Source organism: Hippocampus zosterae, chromosome 4 (genome assembly GCF_025434085.1).
Source record: "Hippocampus zosterae strain Florida chromosome 4, ASM2543408v3, whole genome shotgun sequence".
Classification (NCBI taxonomy): Eukaryota; Metazoa; Chordata; class Actinopteri; order Syngnathiformes; family Syngnathidae; genus Hippocampus; species Hippocampus zosterae.
The window spans coordinates 23,673,752-23,698,075 of NC_067454.1; the positions used below are offsets into that span (position 1 = coordinate 23,673,752).

General features: G+C 42.2%; 2 protein-coding genes across 3 annotated transcripts in view; one reads left to right on the forward strand and one right to left on the reverse strand.

Moving 5' to 3' along the window:
- apba2b (amyloid beta (A4) precursor protein-binding, family A, member 2b) overlaps positions 1–13,960 on the forward strand; it is a 46,594-nt gene extending 32,634 nt beyond the window's left edge. The window contains exons 7-14 of one of the 2 annotated variants that reach the window (XM_052063076.1): positions 3,027–3,062; positions 3,877–3,963; positions 7,499–7,684; positions 10,033–10,212; positions 11,410–11,622; positions 11,707–11,826; positions 12,057–12,197; positions 12,287–13,960. In XM_052063076.1, coding sequence (XP_051919036.1) covers positions 3,027–3,062; positions 3,877–3,963; positions 7,499–7,684; positions 10,033–10,212; positions 11,410–11,622; positions 11,707–11,826; positions 12,057–12,197; positions 12,287–12,358 — 1,035 coding nt within the window. In that variant the 3' untranslated portion in view covers positions 12,359–13,960. The remainder of the gene's footprint in view (positions 1–3,026; positions 3,063–3,876; positions 3,964–7,498; positions 7,685–10,032; positions 10,213–11,409; positions 11,623–11,706; positions 11,827–12,056; positions 12,198–12,286) is intronic. The other variant, XM_052063077.1, reaches the window with a different exon arrangement.
- A 1,302-nt stretch (positions 13,961–15,262) lies between these two features.
- On the reverse strand, positions 15,263–22,647 carry sord (sorbitol dehydrogenase). Its single transcript, XM_052063242.1, has 9 exons — positions 22,482–22,647; positions 22,355–22,388; positions 21,463–21,627; positions 20,088–20,247; positions 19,845–19,963; positions 18,879–18,944; positions 18,616–18,794; positions 17,144–17,265; positions 15,263–17,039 (listed from the first exon to the last, which is right to left on the reverse strand). Exons 1-9 carry the CDS (start codon positions 22,614–22,616, stop codon positions 16,874–16,876), a joined length of 1,146 nt encoding a protein of 381 aa, XP_051919202.1. The 5' UTR covers positions 22,617–22,647; the 3' UTR covers positions 15,263–16,873.
- Between the last annotated feature and the right edge of the window lie 1,677 nt (positions 22,648–24,324).

Sequence of the window (24,324 nt, forward strand, 5' to 3'; positions counted from 1 at the left end):
AAATGCAAGTTAATACTCTTCCGTGAACAGCAAAATCCATATATCAACAACACCCAGAAACAGGACTTCCTTCTCCGGACATGAGATTATCTGAGATGCAATGGCGTAAAGCGCTAAAGTGTGTTGTGTTGGAATTTGGCGTTTGTGTTTGTATTTTCAAAAAGCATACTTTTCACTATGCTACCTAATACATCCAACTGTGTGTAGGTGTGGCATGCCACACTGAGCTTCAAGAAATAAATCATGTGTAAATTGCACCAAAGCCTTTGTTGGTTATTTATGCAGCTCTTCTCTGCATGGTACTTACCGTTTGATATATTTATGTGGCTTTATCCTCACTCATTCCTTCCTGCTGTCTGTCTCCTCCCTGCTCAAGTCCCCAAAGCAGAGAAGCTGTGAAAAGAACAAATGATTCAAAACAAAAATAAATTAAGAAAACACCAAAAAAAGCAAGAAAGGCTTTCTTTTTGACGATAGCTGTCCTCATACAGGTTTGACGGTTGAACCCCGGGCAAAAGTGACTTTCACAAGGAATTCTGGTTATGGGTAGATGGTGAAAAGAATAATTAGGTCAACTTCACCAGGGACGTGTGGGCAGGGAAGACATAGCCTCATGTCTCCTTCCCTGCAGATGCATACAATAATAATAATAGCTAAATGATGACAGATTATTTCAGGCAACAATATAAAATAATGTGCCTTTAAATGTTATTTTCATTTTCTTGCTATCAGAATGTTCAGAATCAGAATCAGAATCAGAATCATCTTTATTGGCCAAGTATGTAGAACACACAAGGAATTTGTCGCCGGTATAACACGCTGCACTAGTATCATCGTAAACAACAAAATCATTGAACCATTTTAGAGTAACCAGTAGTTTTGTAGTACCATTTTGTGGTGCAAGAAGAGTGACTATGTCAGTGACTGTTTAAGGAGTTAATGGCTAGAGGGAAGAAGCTGTTTAAGTGTCTGCTGGATTTGGTGCGCATGGATCTGTAGCGTCTGCCTGAGGGGAGTGGCTGAAAAAGGTGGTGGGCAGGGTGCGGGGGATCCAGGAGGATTTTCCGTGCCCCTGTCTTGATTCTTGCAGTGTGCAAGTCCTCAAGAGTGGGTAGGGCGGTGCCAACGATTTTTTCTGCCGTCCTAACTGTCCGTTGTTGTTGTTACACTGTTTGGAACTGACTGAAGCATAATTAAATGCACTGAAACCAAATATTCAAAAGTCAATTTTCTAAATTAAACTTGACCCATCTTCTATTTTGGACTCCGAATTTTTGGGGCTTTTTTTCTTAAAACCCAAGTCTTCCCCCTTCCCCTGTGTAGAAATAAAATTCCATCCAAAAAAAATTTATCCGCCATCTAAGTGTGTTTTTCAGTGCATCAGTTACAATCACGTCTAGAAGACAGCGGAATAACAATTTCGTTAAATGAATCAATAAGTGAACTAATACTATATTAAAAGAAAAAATAAATAGATCAGTTAGCTGAGCTAAACTGGTACGTCTTGAACTGTAATACATCGCCCTCATTTTTCTTTTTTTCATCTCCCAACACTCAAATGTGCCGTAAGAAAGCAATTCAATTTTCTCTCTGTTCCTCTGTCTCTCTTCTTAACACATACAGGGCACATGCACCTGTAACATGTTGAAACTAACGCTGGTGTGGGTGAAGAAGGGTGTATTGAGACACATGATCTAACATTCTGAACAATTAATTATTGTCTAGAAATCTAAGTTACTTCTTTTAGATGTCATGTAAAAACTGAGTGTGAATCTGGGAGAGCACGTCAAATGTGCTTGTACGGTCGTCAGGTGGAACAGACACAAAAGAAGCAGCATAGAAACAGTTTGTGCTGCAGGGACACAAGTGACGTTCTCTTGTCTCTGGTTACGACTGTCCACGGCGATATCCGCAAATCTCCATTTTGGTTGGAGTTTTCAGAAACCTGAACGTGTGGATGACAGGGCAAACAGCAAAAAAATACCTCCTGCTTTCAAAATACCCTATGTGCCGACAAGCCCTAAAACTGCCTTCACACCAGTGTAATTTCAAAGATGATGACCCAACCTTGCCGGTAGTCTTTTGAACAAGCTTGACGTTGAAATCGTCTATCCAGGCTTTATGTGCTCCCCTATCTCTCTGTGGTTGCTTAGTTCGTGGATGTTGTTTTGGATGTCATCATGAATGAATGAATAAAGGGCGGCCCGGTGGTCCAGTGGTGAGCACGTTGACCTCACAGTGCAGAGGTACTGGGTTTGATCCAGGCTTCGGCCTCCCTATCTGGATTTTTGCATGTTCTCCCCGGGCCTGCGTGGGTTTTCTTCGGGTACTCTGGTTTCCTCCCACATTCTCAAAACATGCATGGCAGGCTGATTGAACACTCGAAATTGTCCCAAGGTGTGAGTGTGAGCGTAAATGGTTGTTCGTCTCTGTGTGCCCTGCGATTGGCTGTCAACCGGTTCAGGGTGTCCCACGCCTACTGCCCGAAGACAGCTGGGATAGGCTGGGATTCCCCGCGACACTCGTGAGGATAAGCGGATTGGAAAATGAATGAAGGAATGAATGACTGTTTTGGATGTGCGTGCTGGGAGTTGAGACTCGCAACCAATCATCAAACAATCCAACCTTTGACATGTATATCTATGTATCTATCTATTTTTTTCTCCTTTATTCAGATTGACAATATCTTTTTGTCTGCATGTTTTTTTCTACTATGTTTATAGGTGAAAAGGGCAATTATTACACTTGGTAATTTCTGTTTTAATTCATATCTATTGATAACCAAAATGGCTGTGCTTATGCTACCTCCATAGACAGACAGTCAAATGCATGCACACGCATGCGCACACGCTCATGCACACGCACACAACTTTTTTGAGAAATGACAATCGGACAGCTGTTTTTGATTTGGGGCTTTGGTGTCTTACCCTTTATTTACCACCTTTATTTCCTTCCCCCTGTGTTTGTGCTCCCATATCTGCTGACCTTGTCTCATCCAAACTTCTGCCTGACCACCCGCCTGCCAGAGGGTACAGAAGGCTGCCAAAATCAAGAAAAAAGCGGTGTGTAATAAATGCAGGAAAAATAAAACATCCTCTCACCTTTTCTATTTCTTTCTTTTGCGCGGGGGGGGGGGGGGGGGGGGTCACTGGGGTCTGAAGTGCCTTTCCACCAACACCTTGTGTTTTGTGTTCTGTGGTCATTTCTGATTTCATCAAACAATTTCTGTTGGTTTTTTTTTTCCTTTTTTTTTTTTTAAATCAAGCGCAGGATGCAAAAAGTTCATTTAAAAAACAACTAATCTCATTGGCATTTTCCCTTGGTTGATGAATTTAAATTCAAAGATGACAAATGTATTCTCTAATTTCTCATCTTTTACATTTCCATGTGGTAGGTGTGATTGTAAGGTTTGGTTGATTTTAGTTATATTTGAGCCAGTAGAAAATGACACACAGATGTGTCTATCAATGACTACAAAACCAACAAACAATTTGGTTAAATGACAATTTACTTCAGAATTTAACCAAATTATCACTGCAATCATAGGACGGTGGGGTTTTTTTTCCCAACACTATTTGGAGCATGATGACTTTATCAAATGCATCAGGTGATTAAGAATCCCATGTATTATGCATCTTGTTGTTCCTGAAAAGGGTAAGAGGATGCTGGGTGAGCTCGAATGTGGACCCATAGCCCACATGGACAGGTTTTACTGCTCGACGATCATTTCATTTACAGGCATTTAAATGTATCCAGTTTTACTGATCCCTTTCATGCACCTTGTAACCTGATAACATGAGCTGTCCACTGTAGCAACCACTGTCCCTCAAGGGGTTCAAGTGTATATTTTTGTTAAAAAAGGGTTTCTTTCTCCAGAACCAAGATGGAGACGTTCAAACCCTCACAGAAGTTGATCTATTCATCTCCACTCAGAGGATCAAGGTCCTTAATGCAGACTCACAGGTGCGTACGTTTCTCCGAGTGCTTCATTTCACCTCAAGAGGGAACTTTGTGTACTCTCAAACAAGTGGAGAGTAAGTGATTACGTCGTAGCTTCTTCTAAAATCCCCCTGCAGGTTTTATAACGTGACAGAGGATTAGAGCAGACTTCATAATACCCCAAATGCTTTACAAACATCTGTGCGTGCGGGATGACTCAACATGTCCTGTGCCTGCTATGTGGTTGCGGCTCCAGTTTAATACACGAATATGTCGCTCTTCGGGCACTCCATCACAATCCGATGTCGTTCTTCTGTTGGTATGTTTAGTTTTATAAGGTTGTCCTTTTTAAGAATGAATAATGCCATGAACGGTGTATTTCAGTATTTCGGGTTTTTAGCAGAACAAAATGTAGGTGGCTGATTAGTTTCTCTGCTCGCAGGCCCCGCCGGGGGTGAGGCTTTGCGTGCGTATGCTTCGCGTGCTGCAATGCAGTGTCGACTCAGCCATTACAATGTATTCTCCAATCATCCTAGCACTTTAATATCAACCACTTTGGAATCTAAGTTTCACAAAGCAGATGAAATGGGCTTTCTGACACTTAAACATACTGAGAATAATTCCAAAATGGGATATACAAACAGTACAAATCAGGCAATCTATTAAACCACGAAACAGCAATAATAACGTGATTACCCGAACTGCAAATGCAAAATTGAATGATAACAGAAATGAGTGTTTTCATTGTGAAAGCCTATATGGAATCATAATCAGATTCAGAATCATCTTTATTGGCCAAGTATGTAGAACTCAAAAGGAATTTGTCTCCGGTATAACACGCTGCATTAGTATCATCGTAAACAACAAAATCATTGAACCATTTTAGAGTAACCAGTAGTTTTGTAGTACAAGAAGAGTGACTACGTCAGTGACTGTTTAAGGAGTTAATGGCTAGAGGGAAGAAGCTGTTCAAGTGTCTACTGGATTTGGTGCGCATGGATCTGTAGCGTCTGCCTGAGGGGAGTAGCTGGAAAAGGTGGTGGGCAGGGTGCAGGGGATCCAGGAGGATTTTCCGTGCCCTTGTCTTGATTCTTGCAATGTGCAAGTCCTCGAGTGGGTAGGGCGGTGCCAACGATTTTTTCCGCCGTCCTAACTGTCCCTTGAAGTTGGATTTTGTCCTTTTCTGTGGCGGCCCCAAACCAAACCGTGATGGAAGAACAGAGGATTGATTCGATGACTGCCGTGTAGAACTGTCGTAGCACCTCGTGTGGCAGGCCATGCTTCCTCAGCAGCCTCAGGAAGTACATCCGCTGCCGGGCCCTTTTCAGGATGGAGATGGTGTTGACTTCCCACTTCATGTCCTGGGAGACTGTGATTCCCAGGAACTTGAAGGTCTCGACGGTTGACACAGGGCAGTTGGATAGTGTCAGGGGCAACTGAGGAGAAGAATGTTTCCTGAAGTCCACGATCATCTCTACAGTCTTGAGCGTGTTCAGCCCGAGGTTGTGTCGGCCGCACCACAGCTCCAGCTGCTCCACTTGTTGGCGGTACGCAGACTCGTCGCCGTCTTTGATGAGACCGATGACTGTGGTGTCGTCTGCGAACTTTATGAGTTTGACAGCTGGATCTGTTGAGGTGCAATCGTTTGTGTAGAGAGAGAAGAGCAGTGGCGAGAGGACACATCCCTGTGGGGCTCCAGTGCTGGTGGTGCGTATTGATGATGTTGTTGCTCCCAGTCTCACCTGTTGAGTCCGTCCCGTCAGGAAGCAGATCGTAGGGGACACACCGAGGTGGAGTAGTTTGGGGTGAGGAGTTCCGGGATGATGGTGTTGAACGCAGAGCTGAAACCCACAAACAGAATCCTTGCGTAGGTCCCTGTGCTGTCGAGGTGCTCGAGGATGTAGTGCAGACCTATGTTGACTGCGTCTTCCACAGACCTGTTTGCCCGGTAGGCAAACTGGAGAGGGTCCAGCAGGGGTCCAGTGACGTTCTTTAGGTGGTTCAGCACAAGGCGTTCAAAGGACTTCATGACCACAGACGTCAGGGCGACAGGCCTATAGTCGTTCGGTTCCGATGTTGCCGATTTCTTGGGAACTGGGATGATGGTAGACTGTTTGAAGCAGGATGGGACCTCACAAAGCTCCAGGGATCTGTTGAAGATTTGTGTGAAGACCGGAGCCAGCTGGTCAGCGCAGACTTTCAGGCAGGAGGGGGACACTTTGTCGGGCCCCGCAGCTTTCTTGATCTTTTGCTGCTTGAAGAGCCGTCTCACGTCCTGTTCGTGGATCTGTAGTGGAGAAAAAGAGGGTGGGGGGTAGGTAGAGTGGTTTCTGGTAGAGGTGGGTGTGTGTGGGAAATGGGGGTGTCCTTTTCAAATCGGCAGAAAAACATGTTTAGTTCATCAGCAAGACCCTTATTGTTCACTGTTTGGGGGGATGGCATTCTATAGTTAGTGATTGCTTTCAGGCCATTCCATACAGATGCAGAGTCGTTAGCAGAGAACTGGTTTTTCAGCTTCTCTGCATAGCTTCTCTTAGCGATCATTTCCTTTGTCAATTGGTTTCGGGTGTGTTTGTCCAGTGTCCGATCTCCACTTCTAAATGCGGCCTCTTTCTCTTTCCTGAGTTGCCTGAGTTTGGGAGTAAACCATGGCTTGTTATTGTTGAGGGAGCGGAAGGACTTCGTTTGTACACACACGTCCTCACAGAAACTGATGTATGATGTTACAGTGTCTGTGTATTCATCCAGTGTGCCCGTTGAAGTTTCAAAGACGCCCCAATCAGTGCAGTCTAAGCATTCTTGTAGAGCTAGCTTTGCTTCATCTGTCCATTTTTTCACAGTCTTAACAACCGGTTTAAGACATTTGAATTTCTGTCTGTATGTAGGTATTAAGTGGATTAAATTGTGGTCAGAAAGACCCAATACTGCACGGGGGATATGGAAACAGCATTACTATTTATTCGAATGAATGAGCAGGAGGAATACTGCATGTGCATCAGTTAAGATAACAAATTTAATAGAACACCCGGTAGGCGAGTGGTGAGCACGTCGACTTCATGGTGCAGAGGTACTGGGTTAGATTTGAGCTCCGGCCTCCCAGTGTGGAGTTTGCATGTTCTCCCCGGGCCTGCGTGGGTTTTCTCCGGGTACTCCAGTTTCCTCCCACATTCAAAGAACATGCACTGCAGGCTGATTGAACACTCGAAATTGTCCCTTGGTGTGAGTGTGAGCGCAGATGGTTGTTTGTCTCCGTATGCCTTGCGATTGGTTGGCAACCGGTTTAGGATGTCCCCCGCCTACTGCCCGAAGACAGCTGGGATAGGCTCCAGCACTTCCCGTGACTCCAGTGAGGATAAAGCGGATCGGAAAATGAATGAATAAATATAACAACAAACACTTATCAAACCCAACTGTTTTAATGTGTTGACATGTTAAATACATTCATTGTTTTTTTTAAAACAAGTGCATGTTATTTAAGGTGCTATGCATTGTATACATTGTCACCATAGTGTAAATGTGTTCTTTTTGTTGTTTTTTTTTTTTGTCGCTGTGTTTACAGGAAACGATGATGGACAATGCATTGCGCACCATATCTTACATTGCTGATATTGGAAACATCGTGGTACTCATGGCAAGACGTCGAATGTCACGTACAGCGTCTCAAGACTGCATTGAAACCACACCGGGGGCGCCTGAGGCAAAGAAACAGTACAAGATGATCTGCCATGTCTTTGAGTCTGAAGACGTAAGTATCTTGAACTGTGATGTCATTGTTCCTCTTGCCAGTTAAATCTGAAGAGTAACATTTGTCATTGCCATGTTGGCCCCACATACTCACCGACATGAGAGAGCTATATCAGAGTCAAGAACATGGAAGGTTTTTTCAAAAATAATATCTATTAAACCTGTTCGAACATCAACAATGTTGTTTTTACTGGATTTAATATTAAATTTATACTTATTTTAATAATGTCACCTTGATTTATCACTACGATATCTGAACATGGCAAATAGGTTTCTTGTTTTTGGGGGGTTACATTTTTTTTTTTTTTTACTTTCAGCAATGATCCTATGTACTGATCTATATACTGAAGGCGGAATGTTGTGCGCTGAAACAGCAGGCCAGGTGAAAAGGAATAATAAGGCAATTCAGCCAGGATTCAGGAAGGAGATTTTCTAGTTTTCTTTATTTTCAGGAGTGACAGGCGACCAGTTTTGAGCAGACCACGTGTAGCACTGCTACAAGTTGTCCGGCCTCCAGTGACTTCTCATTTCTCTTTTAAAGGGAGTTCACTTGAGCTTCGGGCCAATCAGGTCCAAGCAACAATTGGCCCTTCCCAGGTGGTTGCAATTACCTCATCTGAAACAATTAGTGTTCTAAAAAGTACCACAGTTTTGGTTGGAAATAAATGTGCACCTTTCTTCCATCCAAAATCCACAAAGAAACTGAATTTTTAATATTTGTCTTTCGACATCATGACACGGAACTTCCACACCAGGTGTGCCCATTAGGTAGATCCTGATCTACCGGTAGATCTAAGACAGTTCCCAAGTAGATCTGAGGCGTGTCGAGAAGAAAAAAAACAAACAACCATTTGTGTGTCTTTGTACATGTTATTAATATATTTTTTGTGTTAATATACACTGCACACTAATCATATTATCAGTCTCATTTTCACAAAAAAATATTTTAAAAATAAAATAAAGCAGGTAAATCCTAAATTTACGGTGGCGCGTGATTACGTCACCGGAAGTTGTTATCGCTCAGCAGTTTGCAATTGCAGCTTGTGATCAGAGCTGTTGCGCTCTATCTTTTATCGTCATGATTCCCATTCAGAGTTTGCAAAGAATAGGAATCTAGGAGGGCCCAGGGAAGCACCTTAAAACAGTATGTGTGAGCTACGATAGTTAACAGGCTGCAAAAGTGCGTCGCATGCCTCCCTTTCAGGCTGTTTCTCATCATGGCGTGCACGCGCGCGCGTGCCCGCGCGCCGGTAAGAGTAGATCCTGGGAGGTTAGTTGATCGAAAAGTAGATCTTCGATCCAAAAAGTTTGGGCACCCCTGTTCCACACTATTTGACCAATAATCAAATACCTTGGTGGATTTCCAGGGTGCTCGTTGATGGGCTCAGGAATGCATGTAGTCCCTAACAAATAGTCTAATACATCGTAGATCAAGCCAATCATTCTAAACAGAGTGTGTGTGTGAGTGTATACAGGACAGACTGGTGTTTGACTGGTAAGCACACAGGCGTCAAACTCAGGTCCTGGAGGGCCGCTGTCCTGCATGTTTTCAAAGTCTCCCTGTTAAAACACACCTGATTCAAATGAAAAGGTTCATTGTCAGTCTTGCGCAGAGCTTGCTGATGATCTGATTATTTGAATCAGGTGTGTTGCAACAGGGAGACTTGGAAAACATGCAGGGCAGCAGCCCTCCAGGACTGACTTTGACAACTAGCACAATGACCTCACAGTGCAGAGGTGCAGACTTTGATTCCAGCTCTGGCCTTCCTCTGTGGAGTTTGCTTGTTCTGTCTGTGCCTGTGTGGGTTTCCTCCCACATTTCAAAAACATTCGTGGCAGGTGAATGGAATACTTTTAATTGTCCCTCGGTGTGATTATGAGCATGAATGGCTATGTGTGTGCCCTACAATTGGCTGGCAACCAGTTAAGGGTGTCCCCCTCCTACTGCTCGAAGACAGCTGGGCTAGGCTCCAGCACGCCCCGCGACCCTTGTGAGGATAAGCGGATCATAAAATGGATGGATGGATGGATATTCAGTGTTTCATTCTTCAACAAGGTTGTAGAAAGTGCATATAATCCTGCCCATTTTGTTCTCTTTGTCTTCACGTTCACGTGTAAATGCATGGGGAAAACAGGTTCTTAGTACAGTATATTGGCTTCGTTGCTGTCAAGTTATCTGTTCAGATGATGTTGTACATGACAACATTGTGTTCTTTGGGAACATATTTCTGCTTGGGATATCACCACAATGACTCGCGTCTTTCAACATGCACCTGCTTAACTGTCTCCGCATCACTGGTTCCGTTGGGTGACCTCGTTGATGGAATTTTATTGTGTTGTTGGATACAGGCGCAGCTCATCGCCCAGTCCATCGGCCAGGCTTTCAGTGTAGCTTATCAGGAGTTCCTGAGAGCCAACGGAATTAACCCAGAGGACCTGAGTCAAAAGGAGTACAGTGACATCATCAACACACAGGAGATGTACAACGATGATCTCATCCACTTTTCCAACTCAGAAAACTGCAAAGAGGTGAGTAACCTTTGAAAATAAAAAAAAAACAACAAGGAGGGGAAAAATAAGTTTGCCCTCATTTGCTACTGTACTCATCATTCACATTGTTTGAGAGACAATCAGACTCAGCATAATGATGTTGCTTTATTAATTGCAGACGATCCAGTCAAATCGGGTCAAAGCGTGTCAACTCCTGCCTTTTTTTCCACGACATGATACATTTTCTGCTGTATGAGCAGAGCAACTTTGCAAACAGCTGATGTGTAGCATGTGCATTTTTCTTTGAGGCCACGGGCAATTTGGCGAGCAATTAAGTCTCCTGGAATAACTTCATTTGGCTTCATTTACCAGTCAACCAATGTTGTGCTGGAAATAACTGCAGGAGCCCATTGCATTGTGACCATTCCGCTTGGATGACTGCATCATTTAGGTTTAGCAATCCTAAGTAACTTACTGCACAGGACACATATCGGGCTAGGCGTCTTTACAATCAACTGTCATTACATCACATTTCCTGACGTTTGGAAACAATATTAAGATGAATTAGGCAGGCAAGTTTCATTTCACATGTAAAGGATAGAGATATAACGGATCAACTTGTATTTTCAGATATTGACCTTTATATTTTTAACTAGATGACCGGATTACACGACATTCAGATTACGTCAGGTTTTTCCACCATTTTAATTTACCCTAGATGACTCATTCCTGAGGCTCTTGCAGTATTTAAAATTGTGCCGCTACAGTCGGCTATGACCACGGCCATGTTCGGATCACTGTAATGTTGCGCCCCACCTTGGTCCTATCTATTGAGTTGAAGAGGAGCTGCTGTTCATATCAAACATAGTAGTCAATGTGTAAAGATGTGCCAAATTGTGTCACAAAATGTCCAACAGAGATAAACAAAGCAACTTTGCTCATCATTAACAGTAAGTAAGTTCATATATTGTACATATCTTTTGAAATATCTGCATCCTCGTTTGAATTATCAATCTTTTATGTATTTTTACTTAAAGTAGTGCCCCCTAATGCCGAAGCGCCACTGTTTCTCGCCGACATTAGAGTCACAGATTTTTGTTTGAATAAGGGAATAAGACTCAAAATGAGTTTGAGCGTCTGGACTAATGTGCCAGCAGGACTTCGTTTTAGGGCACGTTGTTTACTGTCGAGTGCGTGGATACTGAAAAGGGAAATCTCCCCTGCGTCCATCCACAGCTGCAGCTGGAGAAGAGCAAAGGCGAGATCCTCGGCGTGGTGATTGTGGAGTCCGGCTGGGGCTCCATCCTGCCCACTGTCATCTTGGCCAACATGATGAACGGCGGTCCTGCGGCACGCTCGGGCAAGCTCAGCATCGGAGACCAGATCATGTCCATCAACAACACCAGCCTCGTGGGGCTGCCGCTCGCTACCTGTCAGGGAATCATCAAGGTACACGGGTACAACACTGAATCACATATGAAAGCAAGAGTCTGTTTTTCTCAGCATTTCATCGCATGTCTTTGTGTGTTAAAGGGCTTAAAGAATCAGGTGCAGGTGAAAATGAACATAGTCAGCTGCCCTCCTGTTACGACAGTCCTCATCAAGAGACCTGACCTCAAGTACCAGCTGGGATTCAGTGTGCAGAATGGCATCGTAGGTGTCCAGCGACAGCTTTAGTTTGTTTTGGCTTGTCGGCCAATATTCTGCAATCATATAAATGGCCATTCAAAAAAAAATCTCATAAACTTCTAAAACATCATCAGTTCATTGTAAACTGAATCTTTCCTAGCCTGGAAACACTTTCCCAGGTGGCTGCACGCATTTAATTGACGACTATAAAATGAGGATCTTTTTTTTTTTTCTTTGTGTTGCTCTGACTTTAGATTTGCAGTCTAATGCGGGGAGGCATCGCGGAGCGAGGGGGGGTCCGGGTGGGCCACAGGATCATCGAGATCAACGGGCAGAGCGTTGTGGCCACAGCACATGAGAAGATTGTCCAGGCCCTCTCAAACTCTGTCGGCGAGGTGACACTTGCACTTCCATGCACACGCACGCATTCACACGTGCACACATCACATGGCTGAGCTTTTTGTTTCCTTTGTTTGACTTTTAGATTCACATGAAGACGATGCCTGCAGCCATGTTCCGACTCCTCACTGGCCAAGAGACACCAATGTACTTATAAAATGAGGAACGGACTGTCAGTTGCTTTGTTGATCCACTCTACAAATTCACAAGCCGATTCTTTTCCCCATATCCTGTCTTCAATGTTTGTATGACATTTGCAACAGCCATTTTGTTTCTTCGCTTCCCATTTGAAGAGCTGAACAAACGGTGTGAATGTTTTTTGTTGTTGTTGTTGGTTTGTTTATTTATTAGTCTTGTCTGTACTGTTGTATCCCTGCAATGAGATAGAAAGTCTTACAGGTGCCGAGTGAAGGCTTCCCATTGGGTTTTATATTCACGCACAGTGCAATATATTTGACGACACACTGCATTTTTTGCAAATTATTTTGCAAATTGTGTTTTTCTGTGTTTTATTTAGGAGTATCTTATGCAAACGGCACTCTGCATTATTTTCAAATTGTTCGGATTACAGTCTAATTTGGATGTTTTTAAACACACTTTCCAATGATAACAGTATTTTTTCCTCCAAAATAAAAACACCACTTTTGTTAAAATGCACTTTTCATGGCCTGAACACTGTTCTGCATAATAATTTGGAACTGTGCATTTGATAAAACCCTCAATTTTTATGTTGACAAAAAGTTTTGGGCAGTTTGACTTGGAAATTATTCTCAGTGCCATTTGCACAGATTATCTGAAAAAAAATCGGAGAAAAACATCATTTGCATCATCATTTGTAAGACGTGTATATCTTGTATAGATTCAGCTGTTTACGTATTATTGCCCATATGAATAGTCTTGTTATAAATGTGACAGCAGGTGATGTAAGGAGCTTTCACGGACATGTATGGTAAGAACAGGATATGGTAATGATTGCCAGTTCAAGCAGAGATGTTTGTGGTAAAAATATGCTCCATGAATCTAATCGATACATGTGAATGAGAGTGGTTTGTGCATTCCGGATTGAGGGAGCAATGCCATATTACTGTACTTTGGTTGTGCATGTAGTGTGATGGCACTACACACTAAGGCTGAAGACTTTTCTATATCTCATGTACAAACACGCACATTCAAAGAACAATAACAAAACTAGCAAGAGGCATCAATTAGGCTTTTGATATCAGTTGTATGGAGAAAAAAAAAACGGTTTCTTCTGTCTGGTTCCTCTTGTGTATGTTGATCTTTTGGTGTTCCTGACAGAAACTCATGTAAACAATGACCGGACTGTGAATGTAACGTGTTGTGTGAGCTGCCCCATTGCCATACCAAGTATTAGAATGTCTGTACATAAAAAGTCAAGTCACATTTATTTGTGTGAGCTTGAAAAAGAAATGTGCATTGTACAGTATTGTGCTCATCATCGAAAGAGAAAACAGTGAAACTCACCGTTTTAGCCACTGCAAACGTCGCCCACCCCACATGATTGTTGGCTTTGGATCCTGGGAGGGAAAGAGCAAACTGAATGACACTGTGACAGTAAAAGCTTCACCACAGAATGACGCTTTCAACAATGCACGCTATTTCATTTAACCACATGAACATTATCGGTGTGCATGCCCCGTAACGTTGTATCATGTCATTGTGGCAAGATAATAAAATCAGAACTAAACCTGGCTGGTTGTGTGCGACAGGGGCACATATTAAATTGTGGTGCTGCATATACCGTTATGTGGTTCATTTGTGTGGAGTCTCTCTGCTCGTGTGGGTGAGCTGACTTTCTACTACATTGAATCATTCATTCTTTCATTCATCTTCCGAATCGCTTTATCCTCACTAGGTCGCGGTCACTAGGTGCTGGAGCCTAGCCCAGCTGTCTTCGGGCAGTAGGCGGGGGACACCCTGAACCGGTTGCCAGCCAATCGCAGGGCACACAGAGATGAACAACCATACGCGCACACAATCACATCGAAGGACAATTTCGAGTGTTCAATCAGCCTGTTATGCATTATTTCTTGAATGTGGGAGGAAACCTGGAGGACCCGGAAAAAACCCACGCGGGCCCGGGGAGAGCACACAAACTCCAAAGCCGGAGCTGGAATTGAACCCGGTACCACTGCACTGTGAAGTCGACGTGCTAACCACTTGTCTACGAGGCCACCATTACATTTAATCAAAAGTGATGATTTGTTTGTCTACATGTGCCCTCTGATTGGCTGGTGACCAGTCCAGGGACATTCTCACCCGGTATTCTGACAAGGACATGCACTTTCCAAAATGGATGGATAGTCGTATCTAGGCTACACAGTGGACTGTAGCTCAACATATGTTTTTCATAATTGGTGGTCACCTCATCGCAGCCCCTCCTGTGTAACGTTTGCATGTTGTGCTCTTTCTTGCATGTTACAGAAACTCAAGACAAAATTGTCCATAAGTGTGAATGTGAATGGTTGATTCCCTACATGTGCCATATGTTTGGTTGGGGACCAGTTCACAATTGTCACGCAAAGTCAGCTGGTCAACACGATGGTTCATAAAGTAACAATAGGAGTTCTACATTAATGGGCAGGTCAAATTTGATTTGTGAGTATAGAATTCCAGCATTTGAACAGATAGGTAAATATCTAAATAAAATCAAATAAGACACCCGCAGGTATCTTTAACGTTTTCCTTTTTAACAACATGGGAATTACGGCGCTCTGACATGTGACTTTGAGGTCACAAACAGCGTGCAATAAAATGAGCACTCTAAATACATTTTGCACGCTCGTGAGAAAATATGAGACAGACTCATTGTTATTCATTAGATTGTTTTGGATTTATGGCCTACAAGTGTTCTCATGCTTATATTTACTCTTACTATGACTATAACCTACTTTACTGCAGGCTAGTTTAAACTATGGCACAAGAATACATCGTCATGCTGCACATACTGCCTTTCAATTGTTTTATGTATAGCATGTGAATAATTTATTTTTCGTGCAGTTTGCTTTCAACACACAACGTAATAAAATCAGAGATAATATTTTCAATGTTCAAACCAATGGAATTTAATTTGATAACTGCAATCATGTTTCCAAACAGTCAATATTTTTTTAAGCAGCGTTCCACCACCTTTTCCAGTATCATTCGCTCAATCGCCCGAATTCGGGAATTTCACGATGGTGGTCTTCTCGGGCGAAAGAAATTAATATCTCCCATTCATGTCGTTTCGAATTTGATGCTCTAGTTCCCCCTTCTGGCAGTAACTAACAAATGCATGTGAAGTCGTACCATACGAGCAAGTAAGTGTAAGTAAGTGTTTTCAAAAGTGTAAGCAGTCAAATATTAATTGTAAAATCAGTTAGTATTATATGAAATATAAATCGTACCGTAATACCACCCTTTAATTTTTACAATTTGATGTGTTCTAATGTTCATGGTCTTATTTTTTTGTAAAACAAATTTCCCCGCAACACAAAACAAAAGAAAATCAAACGTTTTTTGACTGGTCCGACTTAAAAGGTAGAAAAATATCAAGAAGCTACGTTAAATGTAGAGAGATAAAACTGCAATGGATGAAGTTGTGGTCACAAATGAAAACCGCCAATAGAGTGAAGCCGCATCAACTGAACCGCAAAGTCGCGAGTACATTGGTACCTCTACTTACGAAATTAATTGGTTCTGGAAGAAATTTCTGAACTCGATTTTTTTTAAGTAGATACGCCCTAATCCGTTCCAAGCCCCCCTCCCCCCAAAAAATCCGGCACAAATGTTTTTTAACGCATAAAAATATGTAACAAATACATGTTACAATTCAGAGTATTGCACAATAAATGAGAGTTCTGCAGAATGTAAAAAACTATGAATCTAGTAAAGAATAAAAATGATGGTCATTGAACTTTTAACTGCGTCCTCATCATTCTTTACCATCTTTAGTTCTTGTTCTCTCTCAAAAGAGTTTTTTGCCTGGCGTTTTGTCAAGAACAAATACAAAGACATTTGCTTTTGTCGGCTTTTAACAATCCTTCGAAAATGTCCAAGGCAAAGCAGCGATCGCCCGACTGGTGAACACTTTTTCTGGGTGATTCACATTTACGTATAACTATTGGAACGCCTCATGGCCTGAGGGGCAAATGATGAGGACACTGCATAGACACATATCTATCTGCACACATTGACATTACGGTTGAAGTCCCTCTTAGCCAATGGGATGCCAGGATAATGCTCGGTAATGGCCAATGGCAGAGCAGCTATTAGTATATTGCGTTCAGGAAACTCAAAGCTTCGAGTAGGGGGCCATACTGTATTTCTACCTTTCGTATCTTGAAATTTCTTTCGTAACAAGAGGCAATATTTTCCTGTTGTGGCGTTAAGTAACTTGAAAATTTCGTATGAAGAGACGTTCCTAAGTAGAGGTACCACTGTATGTATGTATTCTGAAACATGTTTACGTGACCAAATATTCAGGTTCGAAAAGGAGCAACCCAGGGTCTTATTCGTTTTTTTTTTTTTTTTTCAAAACCCCAAATGTGATTTTACAGTATTTTGGTTTTCGCAGTTGTTAACATGGTATTGTGCATGCACAATATTGCTAATATTTGAGTATTGGAAGGGTTATTGGCCGTATGTAAAAAGGAGTCCGTTTCACTGCAGTTTAGGGATTCTGGTCATTCTGGTCACACTTTAACATGACCTTTATCCCAAGACCCTGACGTGTGGTCTCAAACGCCTGGGCGGCCTGCTCCAGGGGGAAACGGTGAGTCACCAGAGGTTTCACATTCACTTTTCCTGATGCCAGCATGGCGATGGCCATGGGCCAACTGCAAAACAGTCAACATGGACATTCTTTTTAACGATGTATGTTTTTTGGGACTAAAGTAAGAGAAAATTGACATCCAAAATCAGAGGCGAAGGTTTTACATACGTGTTGCAGTAGCGGAAGACGCCTCTGATGTCCACTTCTCTGGTGGCCGCGTTGATGAGAGGAATGTTAACCATTTCTGATCCAAGGCCCACCACAACCACAACACCTCCTGAGCGGGTCGCCTGGTAGAGCACAGCATCGGTGTCTTACTTGATCCAATGCAGTGTTCTCAATATGTAAATATGAATAAGTGCATGACACAATAAAAACACTCCAGAAGAAATTGAATTTGTGGAATGCCTGTCCATCCATTAAGAGGGAAATCTTAGCTGTTTCGGAAAATTCAGCGAGGTTCGACACCCATGGTTGGGCAGCTGGGCCCCGTGATCTGTCATTGTCAAGTGCCAGTCGGCATCTGGCGCCACACTACATGGAAGAATTATCATGTCGTCGTGTACGTAGGTGAATTAGCTGCTGGTGACGTCGCACAAAAGCTATTAAAAGGTAGTCTGGAGGGAGAGAGGGCTATGGAGGGATCCTCAGAGTCTTCGATAGCGCCACAAAAAATAAAACACAGATATGCATTTCCTCATTGTACCTATAATATAATGAACCCCACATTACTGTGATTCAGCATTGTCAAATTCACCTATTTGAAACTCTCCTCTGTAAAACTCACCTGTTTGCTGCTTTTGTGCTCAGGCAAAAGCAATAAAAAAGTACTATGGCATCAGCTAGGTGCTTGATAGATTCTTGCGATTCATTACTGGGCCTAGTCCCTAGCCACCATGAAAGGCAGTTCACTGTATAGAAAAGGATCATCTCGCCAGGATGGCCCATTTTTTTCGCTCAAACATCTAGGAGCTATGACTGTGGTCTTCCTCCAGCTCTTTGGGTTGTTTTTGTCACCCCGCAGTTATTCATCAGGTCCAAAGTGCTTGATCTTTTCTGTGAAGGTGTTGCTAGGCCTGTAGTCTTAAGACTGTTCATGCCGGCATTGAGTTCTTCAAGGAATAATGGCTTTGTCAGTCCAGACGCTTGGGAGTTGTTTCGTCTTTCTAACTTTGGTCTTGATTTCTTTTTTGGTTGATTTTGATGGAGGAGCAGCTCGTGGGCAACATCAGTGGCTGTGGTTGTAAAGTGGACGGGGCTGAAGGATCGTTCTAGATTTGTCAGATTAGGCTCAAAACACTCTATTGCTGTTTGCGCTCATGTCAGTGCTTTCCACCAGGTTCTGCCACTTTTGGATGGCATTGTTCAGATCGGGAGGTCGTGACCTCCTCTCCTGCTTTGATGGAAACTAGGTCACAACAGAATGTGACGAAGCAAGCCAGGAAACGACGTTTCAATTCTTGCCTCTTTCCTACAATGACATAGTCAGGCTGAGATGTGCAACATGCACATATCTGAGTCCTGAAAAACTTATTTAAACTTTTTTTTTAAACAGTTTTTCAGGGTGGTGAATTTTTATGAACTTTAGCCGCAAATAATCCTCTGCGCCCACTGCATGAACCTCAACAGGGTGCACGTACGTAGATGGCAGTTTGGATGCTGCTCTCAACGCCAGTGCATTCAATCGTGATGTGAGGCTGAGCTCCCAGTAGGCCCTCCACCCTCTTGGCCAACTGCTGAGGTCCGTCCCCTTGCTTCACAGTCAGCTGGAAGTCTGCACCCAAAACCTTGGCCATGGCCAAACGCTCAGGGAACAGATCTGAATGGGACAGTAAGGTGATTAGATCAAAGCAGACAGGTTTGTACAAAGGATCTGCTGTGTTCATGATGGAAGTCATTTTACCCGTGATGACAACTTGCGAAGCGCCCATTGCCTTGGCCACAAGCAGAGAGACCAACCCAATCGGCCCTGTGAGACAAAAATGAACACACAAGAAGTAGCGACAACCACATGACACACCACATAAAGAGTGATAAAACGTTGACCCTTAAGTTGATGTTTGAATACTAAATTAACAACATGCAAGAGAAAGTCTTAATGCAGCGCAATTTTTGCAAATTAAATTTTAATCAAAGTTACCCAAGGGAAATGTGTCTCAAAAGTTAACTAACACCTGGAGTTTACATTTTAGCTGTATGTTTTGAATCTTTATTCACTCTCATAATGAAGGACACCAGCAAAACGCTTGACTGTATTTCACTCAAGTACAGAGAAAAAAAATGCTTTTAGGGCTGATTAGGTGGGTGTATGATACACTTGGTGCATGTTATTCACTGTATTTTATGGTATAAAAATTGCTCCAAGGTGTCAGTATCTCTCTGCAAACACCTAGCCCATTTCACATTTGTCAGGTCTTGTCAAAGGGTGAGCAGTGTTGTTTTGTTTAAGTTTTATGACACATGTGGGTAACATCATTAAAAAAAAAGTCCACTTAAAACGTTAAAGGTGTTATCGTTAAGACAGTTTGTGGGCAAAGTACGTGGAATCATGTAGGGGACCACCGCTATTTAAAATGGATGGACAGAAATGCGTTTTGAAATGATGGAACTGCTCACCACACAAAACAAAATGCGTTTGACTAGAAGACATTGCACTGTGGATGTTTTAGTTGTCCATTAGCTTCCTCTCTCCTGTGAAATATTTGTCTGCTGCTACAAATGTTAATGTTCAGCAGTGTGTTTCCCCTTGTTACGACAAACAGATTCCTTACGGTACATGTACTGGCATGATTCAGTCACACCTTTGTATATTAGTTTCTCATTCCAAAATAATACTGATAGTTGTTGTCGTTTGATTTTAAAAAAATACCTGCGCCGCAGATGAGCACGGTGCTCCCGAGGGTCACGCCGGCCCTGCGACAGGCGTGGATGCCCACGGACAGAGGTTCAACCAGAGACCCCTCCTCAAATGTCACATTATCAGGCAACCTGGAGAGACAAACACATGTTCTTGTTCAAAGTCAAGAAGATGTGGCTAAAGATTGAGAAAGAGTGTCGCTGTCAGAGGACAGACACCGTTCGGTCATTCTTGGTGCAGAGCCGAATGCGTTACTTGTAACAGAAGTTGGCACTGTGTGTGTAGTATCTGCACAAGCTGCCATCATCGGGCGGCGTGGCACAGCAGAAGATAGTCGGCGATAAATTGTAGCGCCCGTTTTTGAAAAACTCGTCCATCTCTCGGGGAACAGTTGGCTCAACGGCCACTCTGTCTCCTGTAGTTCAAAACAGACAAAGGTGTATTATGACTCCGCACGTTGTTCTGGGATCCACATTCTAAATGTTTTTCCAGGCCCTTAAGAACAAAACAAACAAACAAAAAACATAAAATGAAAATGAAAAAAGATAACAATTTTGGACATTTGTATATCTGTTATAATTATATATGCTGTATATATAAATACAACCTATGTTTACGTCTTTGTTTTTAATAGTTTTTTGTTTTAAAATGTTTCTTTTAATTTGTTTAAATGTTAGCATTGTATGTTCTTTGTGTAATTTTTGCAAGCTACATTTGTTTCCTCTGCTTTGCTTCTGCATGTCGTTAACTGTTGTGTTTGTAAATAATTTTAGGTCTTTGCTTGTGTGAAGCACATTGACTTGCCTTGTTCAAGAAATGTCTTTCCTTGCCTGGCTTTACTTTTGGTTTTGGCCAAGTTTTGGAAGCCAGGCAGAGGATGATTTTCCCCATTGTACAATCATCATATCCTTTTCGAGATCGCCTACAACAGCCACAAGCATCATTCATCATGAGGTGAGTTTGTGCAGATGAATTTCCACCTGCATTAATGAGGTTTGGTAATCTCATTGTCATATCATATCACTCATGGCTTTCCAAAAAGTTTGGTAGGATGGCATAACACAGGCTTTTGCTTTTGTGAAGTTAAAAGGCACAGCAATCACCAGCCAGCGCGGCACCATGTTTGTTCCCTTTTAATCAATGTCAGAGTAATAAATGATCACTTACTAACGATATTAAGTTAGTGATTCAGCATAGTTTTGGAGTGCTGTTATGTTGATGTCATTATGCAACGGCATGTCGCCCGGATCCAATTCGAACAAAACGTAATAGTGTATTATATTTCTTTATCCACACTGGCGACACAGTGAACTTGGCATCTGGTTCTGCTTCTGACCTCACACCAAGACCTGTGGACGTATTGATTTGGCAATGAAAAAGGTGCAGTTAGTTACTGGCAGAAGACAAATTGCCCAAAAAGATATTGCTATGTTTGAAATTGAATGCTGGTTTAACTTTCTTGAGCAAAAATAAATGAATAAATAAATAAACTAAAATGAGTTTGTTCTTCACACAAAGCATCCATTTCCCATACTTTTCGAAACTGGAAAAATTTTTAGAATCAAATTCCATACTTTTGAGTGTGGGAATTTTTACTCGTGCTATTTCCCAAGCATTTCGGCTCACTCACCTGCTTGAAGGTGTTTGACTGCAGAGCCGACCTTTATCACCCGTCCCGCTGCTTCATGTCCTAACACCATTGGCTTCGTCAGCACAAAGTCCCCGATGCTGCCATCCTGCCAGTAGTGGACATCGGAACCGCAGATACCAACAGAGTGCATCTGGAGCAAAACCTCTGAAGGCAAAAGATGACACAACTTTGAGGAGTGCACATATTGAATAGTGAACACCTACAAAATGAAATCGAAATTTCATTTTAACCATTTTATTTGAGATCCAATTTGGTCATTTTTGGGGGTGGGTGGCATTTTAGGGAGTACTCCTGACTTATTTCGTATTTTTAAGACTATTTTCAAGCATTCTTTTCGTTTTTTAAGATAAGATAAGATATCCTTTATTCGTCCCACACTGGGGAAATTTACAGCCTCCAGCAGCAAGAATGTATGTAGAAAGAAGAAAGGAGAAAGAGAAAAAAAAAACAACAAACATCTTTCAATTAAATACAATATGAACACAATGGATAAATCGCAGTACTATTTACAATTTTCCTTCACATAATTTAATTATTATTATGATTGTTATTTTTTATTCATCAGCCTGACAGCAGTCGGTAGGAACGAGCAACAATGTTTAGTATTTTTAGATTTGTTGTCAGGACACACTGGATATTTTTTAGTTTTGTATGTGTTTAATATGATGGGTGGGACATCATATGTCCTCCAATTCTGGAATAACAGTTCAACTTTTAAGTCAAGATCAACACCCGCAAGACATGAAATCAACATGAATAATTTTATGTCAAAGTCATGCAAACGCATAAGTATTTGCGGTCATTTTTATGGGTTACGTACAGCCAAGTGACATTTTAAAGGATAAAGGAGACATGCGCTGGAGTTTCGTACCATTAGGACCTGGCTCCGGGACAAGGCGTTTCTCCTGGGGAACAATCAAACACAACCTGGTGTTGAGAGTGCACACAACCTTGCAAGAACTTGCCAAGTGAAAACGATTTCCATTGTGAGATTGTACCAGTCTGAGGTCTCCCTTGGAGTGCAGAACCACGGACAGATTGTCTTGCTCCATGTCAGAACACACTCGGAGCTGCCACGCGCGTCGAGAGCAGAGAAGCGTGCTAAAGTCCGACTGCGAAAGGTCTACTATCATGTTTTGAAGTGTCGAAGTACAGAGTCTGGGGGCTGCGCCGAAAACCAATACGTGATTGGTTGGGGATGAGCGGCGCAGTCCACTGTGAATGGGTTAATGCCTGTTTCTCTAAAAATAGAACAGAAACATTTTTGCACCTATCGACGCTGTTAGTCCTTACATGTTTAAACAAAATGTTATTAAATATTATGCATTTGTTACTACTTTTTTCCTTGATGTTGTCTAATACCTTGTGTTGCAGTCATTACCCCTTTAAATGAAGACAGGTCGATTCGTTCTCTTTAACATGGCAGACCATGCCAAAGATTTTCAAGAAAGGAGACTGTCGTGTTAGTAGATTCGCATCGTTTTCAAACCATCTAGCACACGTTTTTAAGTATAAAATAATTAAAAACATAAAGTTCTTTTATTTACTACACTACTACTTATGACAGCTCTAAAAACTAAAATGGAACCAAATAATTATCAAATGTTCTGCCATTGAAACTTTGAAGCTTGTACTATGTGGAAGAGTTGATTGGCTCAAAGTTGAGCATGTGACCAAAGACAACCTGAGAAATTGTATTTAAACATCTCTGCCAAGTTCTTCATTTTACTCTCTCGTCAGATGAATTTGAATACATTGGAGTTTGCCTAAATTGACACGCTTGAAGTACATTTGCAAACATTCAAGTACTGTAATTTTATTGTCATACCAACACAGATTTCAACATACCGGTAATTTAGCGCGAAATGTGGTGCTCGAGGTCCTTGGCTAACCCAGTAAGCACCATTATTTGTGAAATGGGAGATGCTAATTCAAGCTTCGATTATGGAAAATGTAGCAACATTTGGATGCAACAGAAAAAAATGCAAGAGGCGTGTATTGCAGATGCTATTTCAGGTCTTTGTAATTGAAAAGAAGAAACTGTAGCCTGCAGAGATGAATAGGAAATGGGAGTTTTACATCATGGCGACACAGCACCGTTCGAGTTTAACAGTTTAACAAAGGGGTGAGCAACCTTTTACACTCACATTTGAACTTTTCCTTGGTCAGGCTTAACACCTTATGCCGAGAGGCTGGGTCCAAGAAACATTATTTTGCTGTTGGCAAATGTACACTTGTCCTTGTTCAAAGTTAGACCGTCCTCACAAAGTCTCCTCAACACCTGGTATAGTCTGGTATCATGTTCAATCTGATCTTTCCCATACACCAAAATGTCGTCAGCATGGCACACCATGCCATCACAGCCCTCCAGAATTTGTGTCATCCTTAGCTGGAAGTATTCTGGGGCTGAGGATATTCCAAACGGCAGCTTGTTGAAACAATATCGACCGACTGGTGTGATGATAGTAGAAGAGTGCTGTCTTCAGTCAGTGGAATCTGCCAAAACCCTAACATGGCATCTAATTTCGAGAAGATTTTTACTCCCATTAGCATCACCACATAGTGATCCACATTTGGCAGAATGTGCCTCTCACGCAGCATCCATTCATTCAAATGGGTCATGTCTATACACAGTCTCGGTCTTTTTTTCTTTAACCCTGGTTTTGGCACCACAACCAGGCCAGTGCACCATGAAGTGGGTTTTGTGACCTTTGATATCACACCCATGGCCTCCAACCCATACCTGTCAACTTTTTGGAGCGCCAACCTGTACAAACTACCAAAAAAATTCTTATAAAGAGCTAAAAATCCTTATAACATACCAAAGCATTTTGTATGTCA

What these genes read in the sequence shown, in the direction of transcription:
- sord (XM_052063242.1), bottom strand. Translation starts at nt 22,616, where the DNA reads ATGATAGTAGACCTTTCGCAGTCGGACTTTAGCACGCTTCTCTGCTCT. An exon ending in CCAAGGGAGACCTCAGACTG is followed by an intron (nt 22,389 to 22,481) that starts GTACAATCTCAC and finishes ATTGTTCCCCAG; the next exon opens with GAGAAACGCCTTGTCCCGGA. An exon ending in CCCGGAGCCAGGTCCTAATG is followed by an intron (nt 21,628 to 22,354) that starts GTACGAAACTCC and finishes TTTTGCCTTCAG; the next exon opens with AGGTTTTGCTCCAGATGCAC.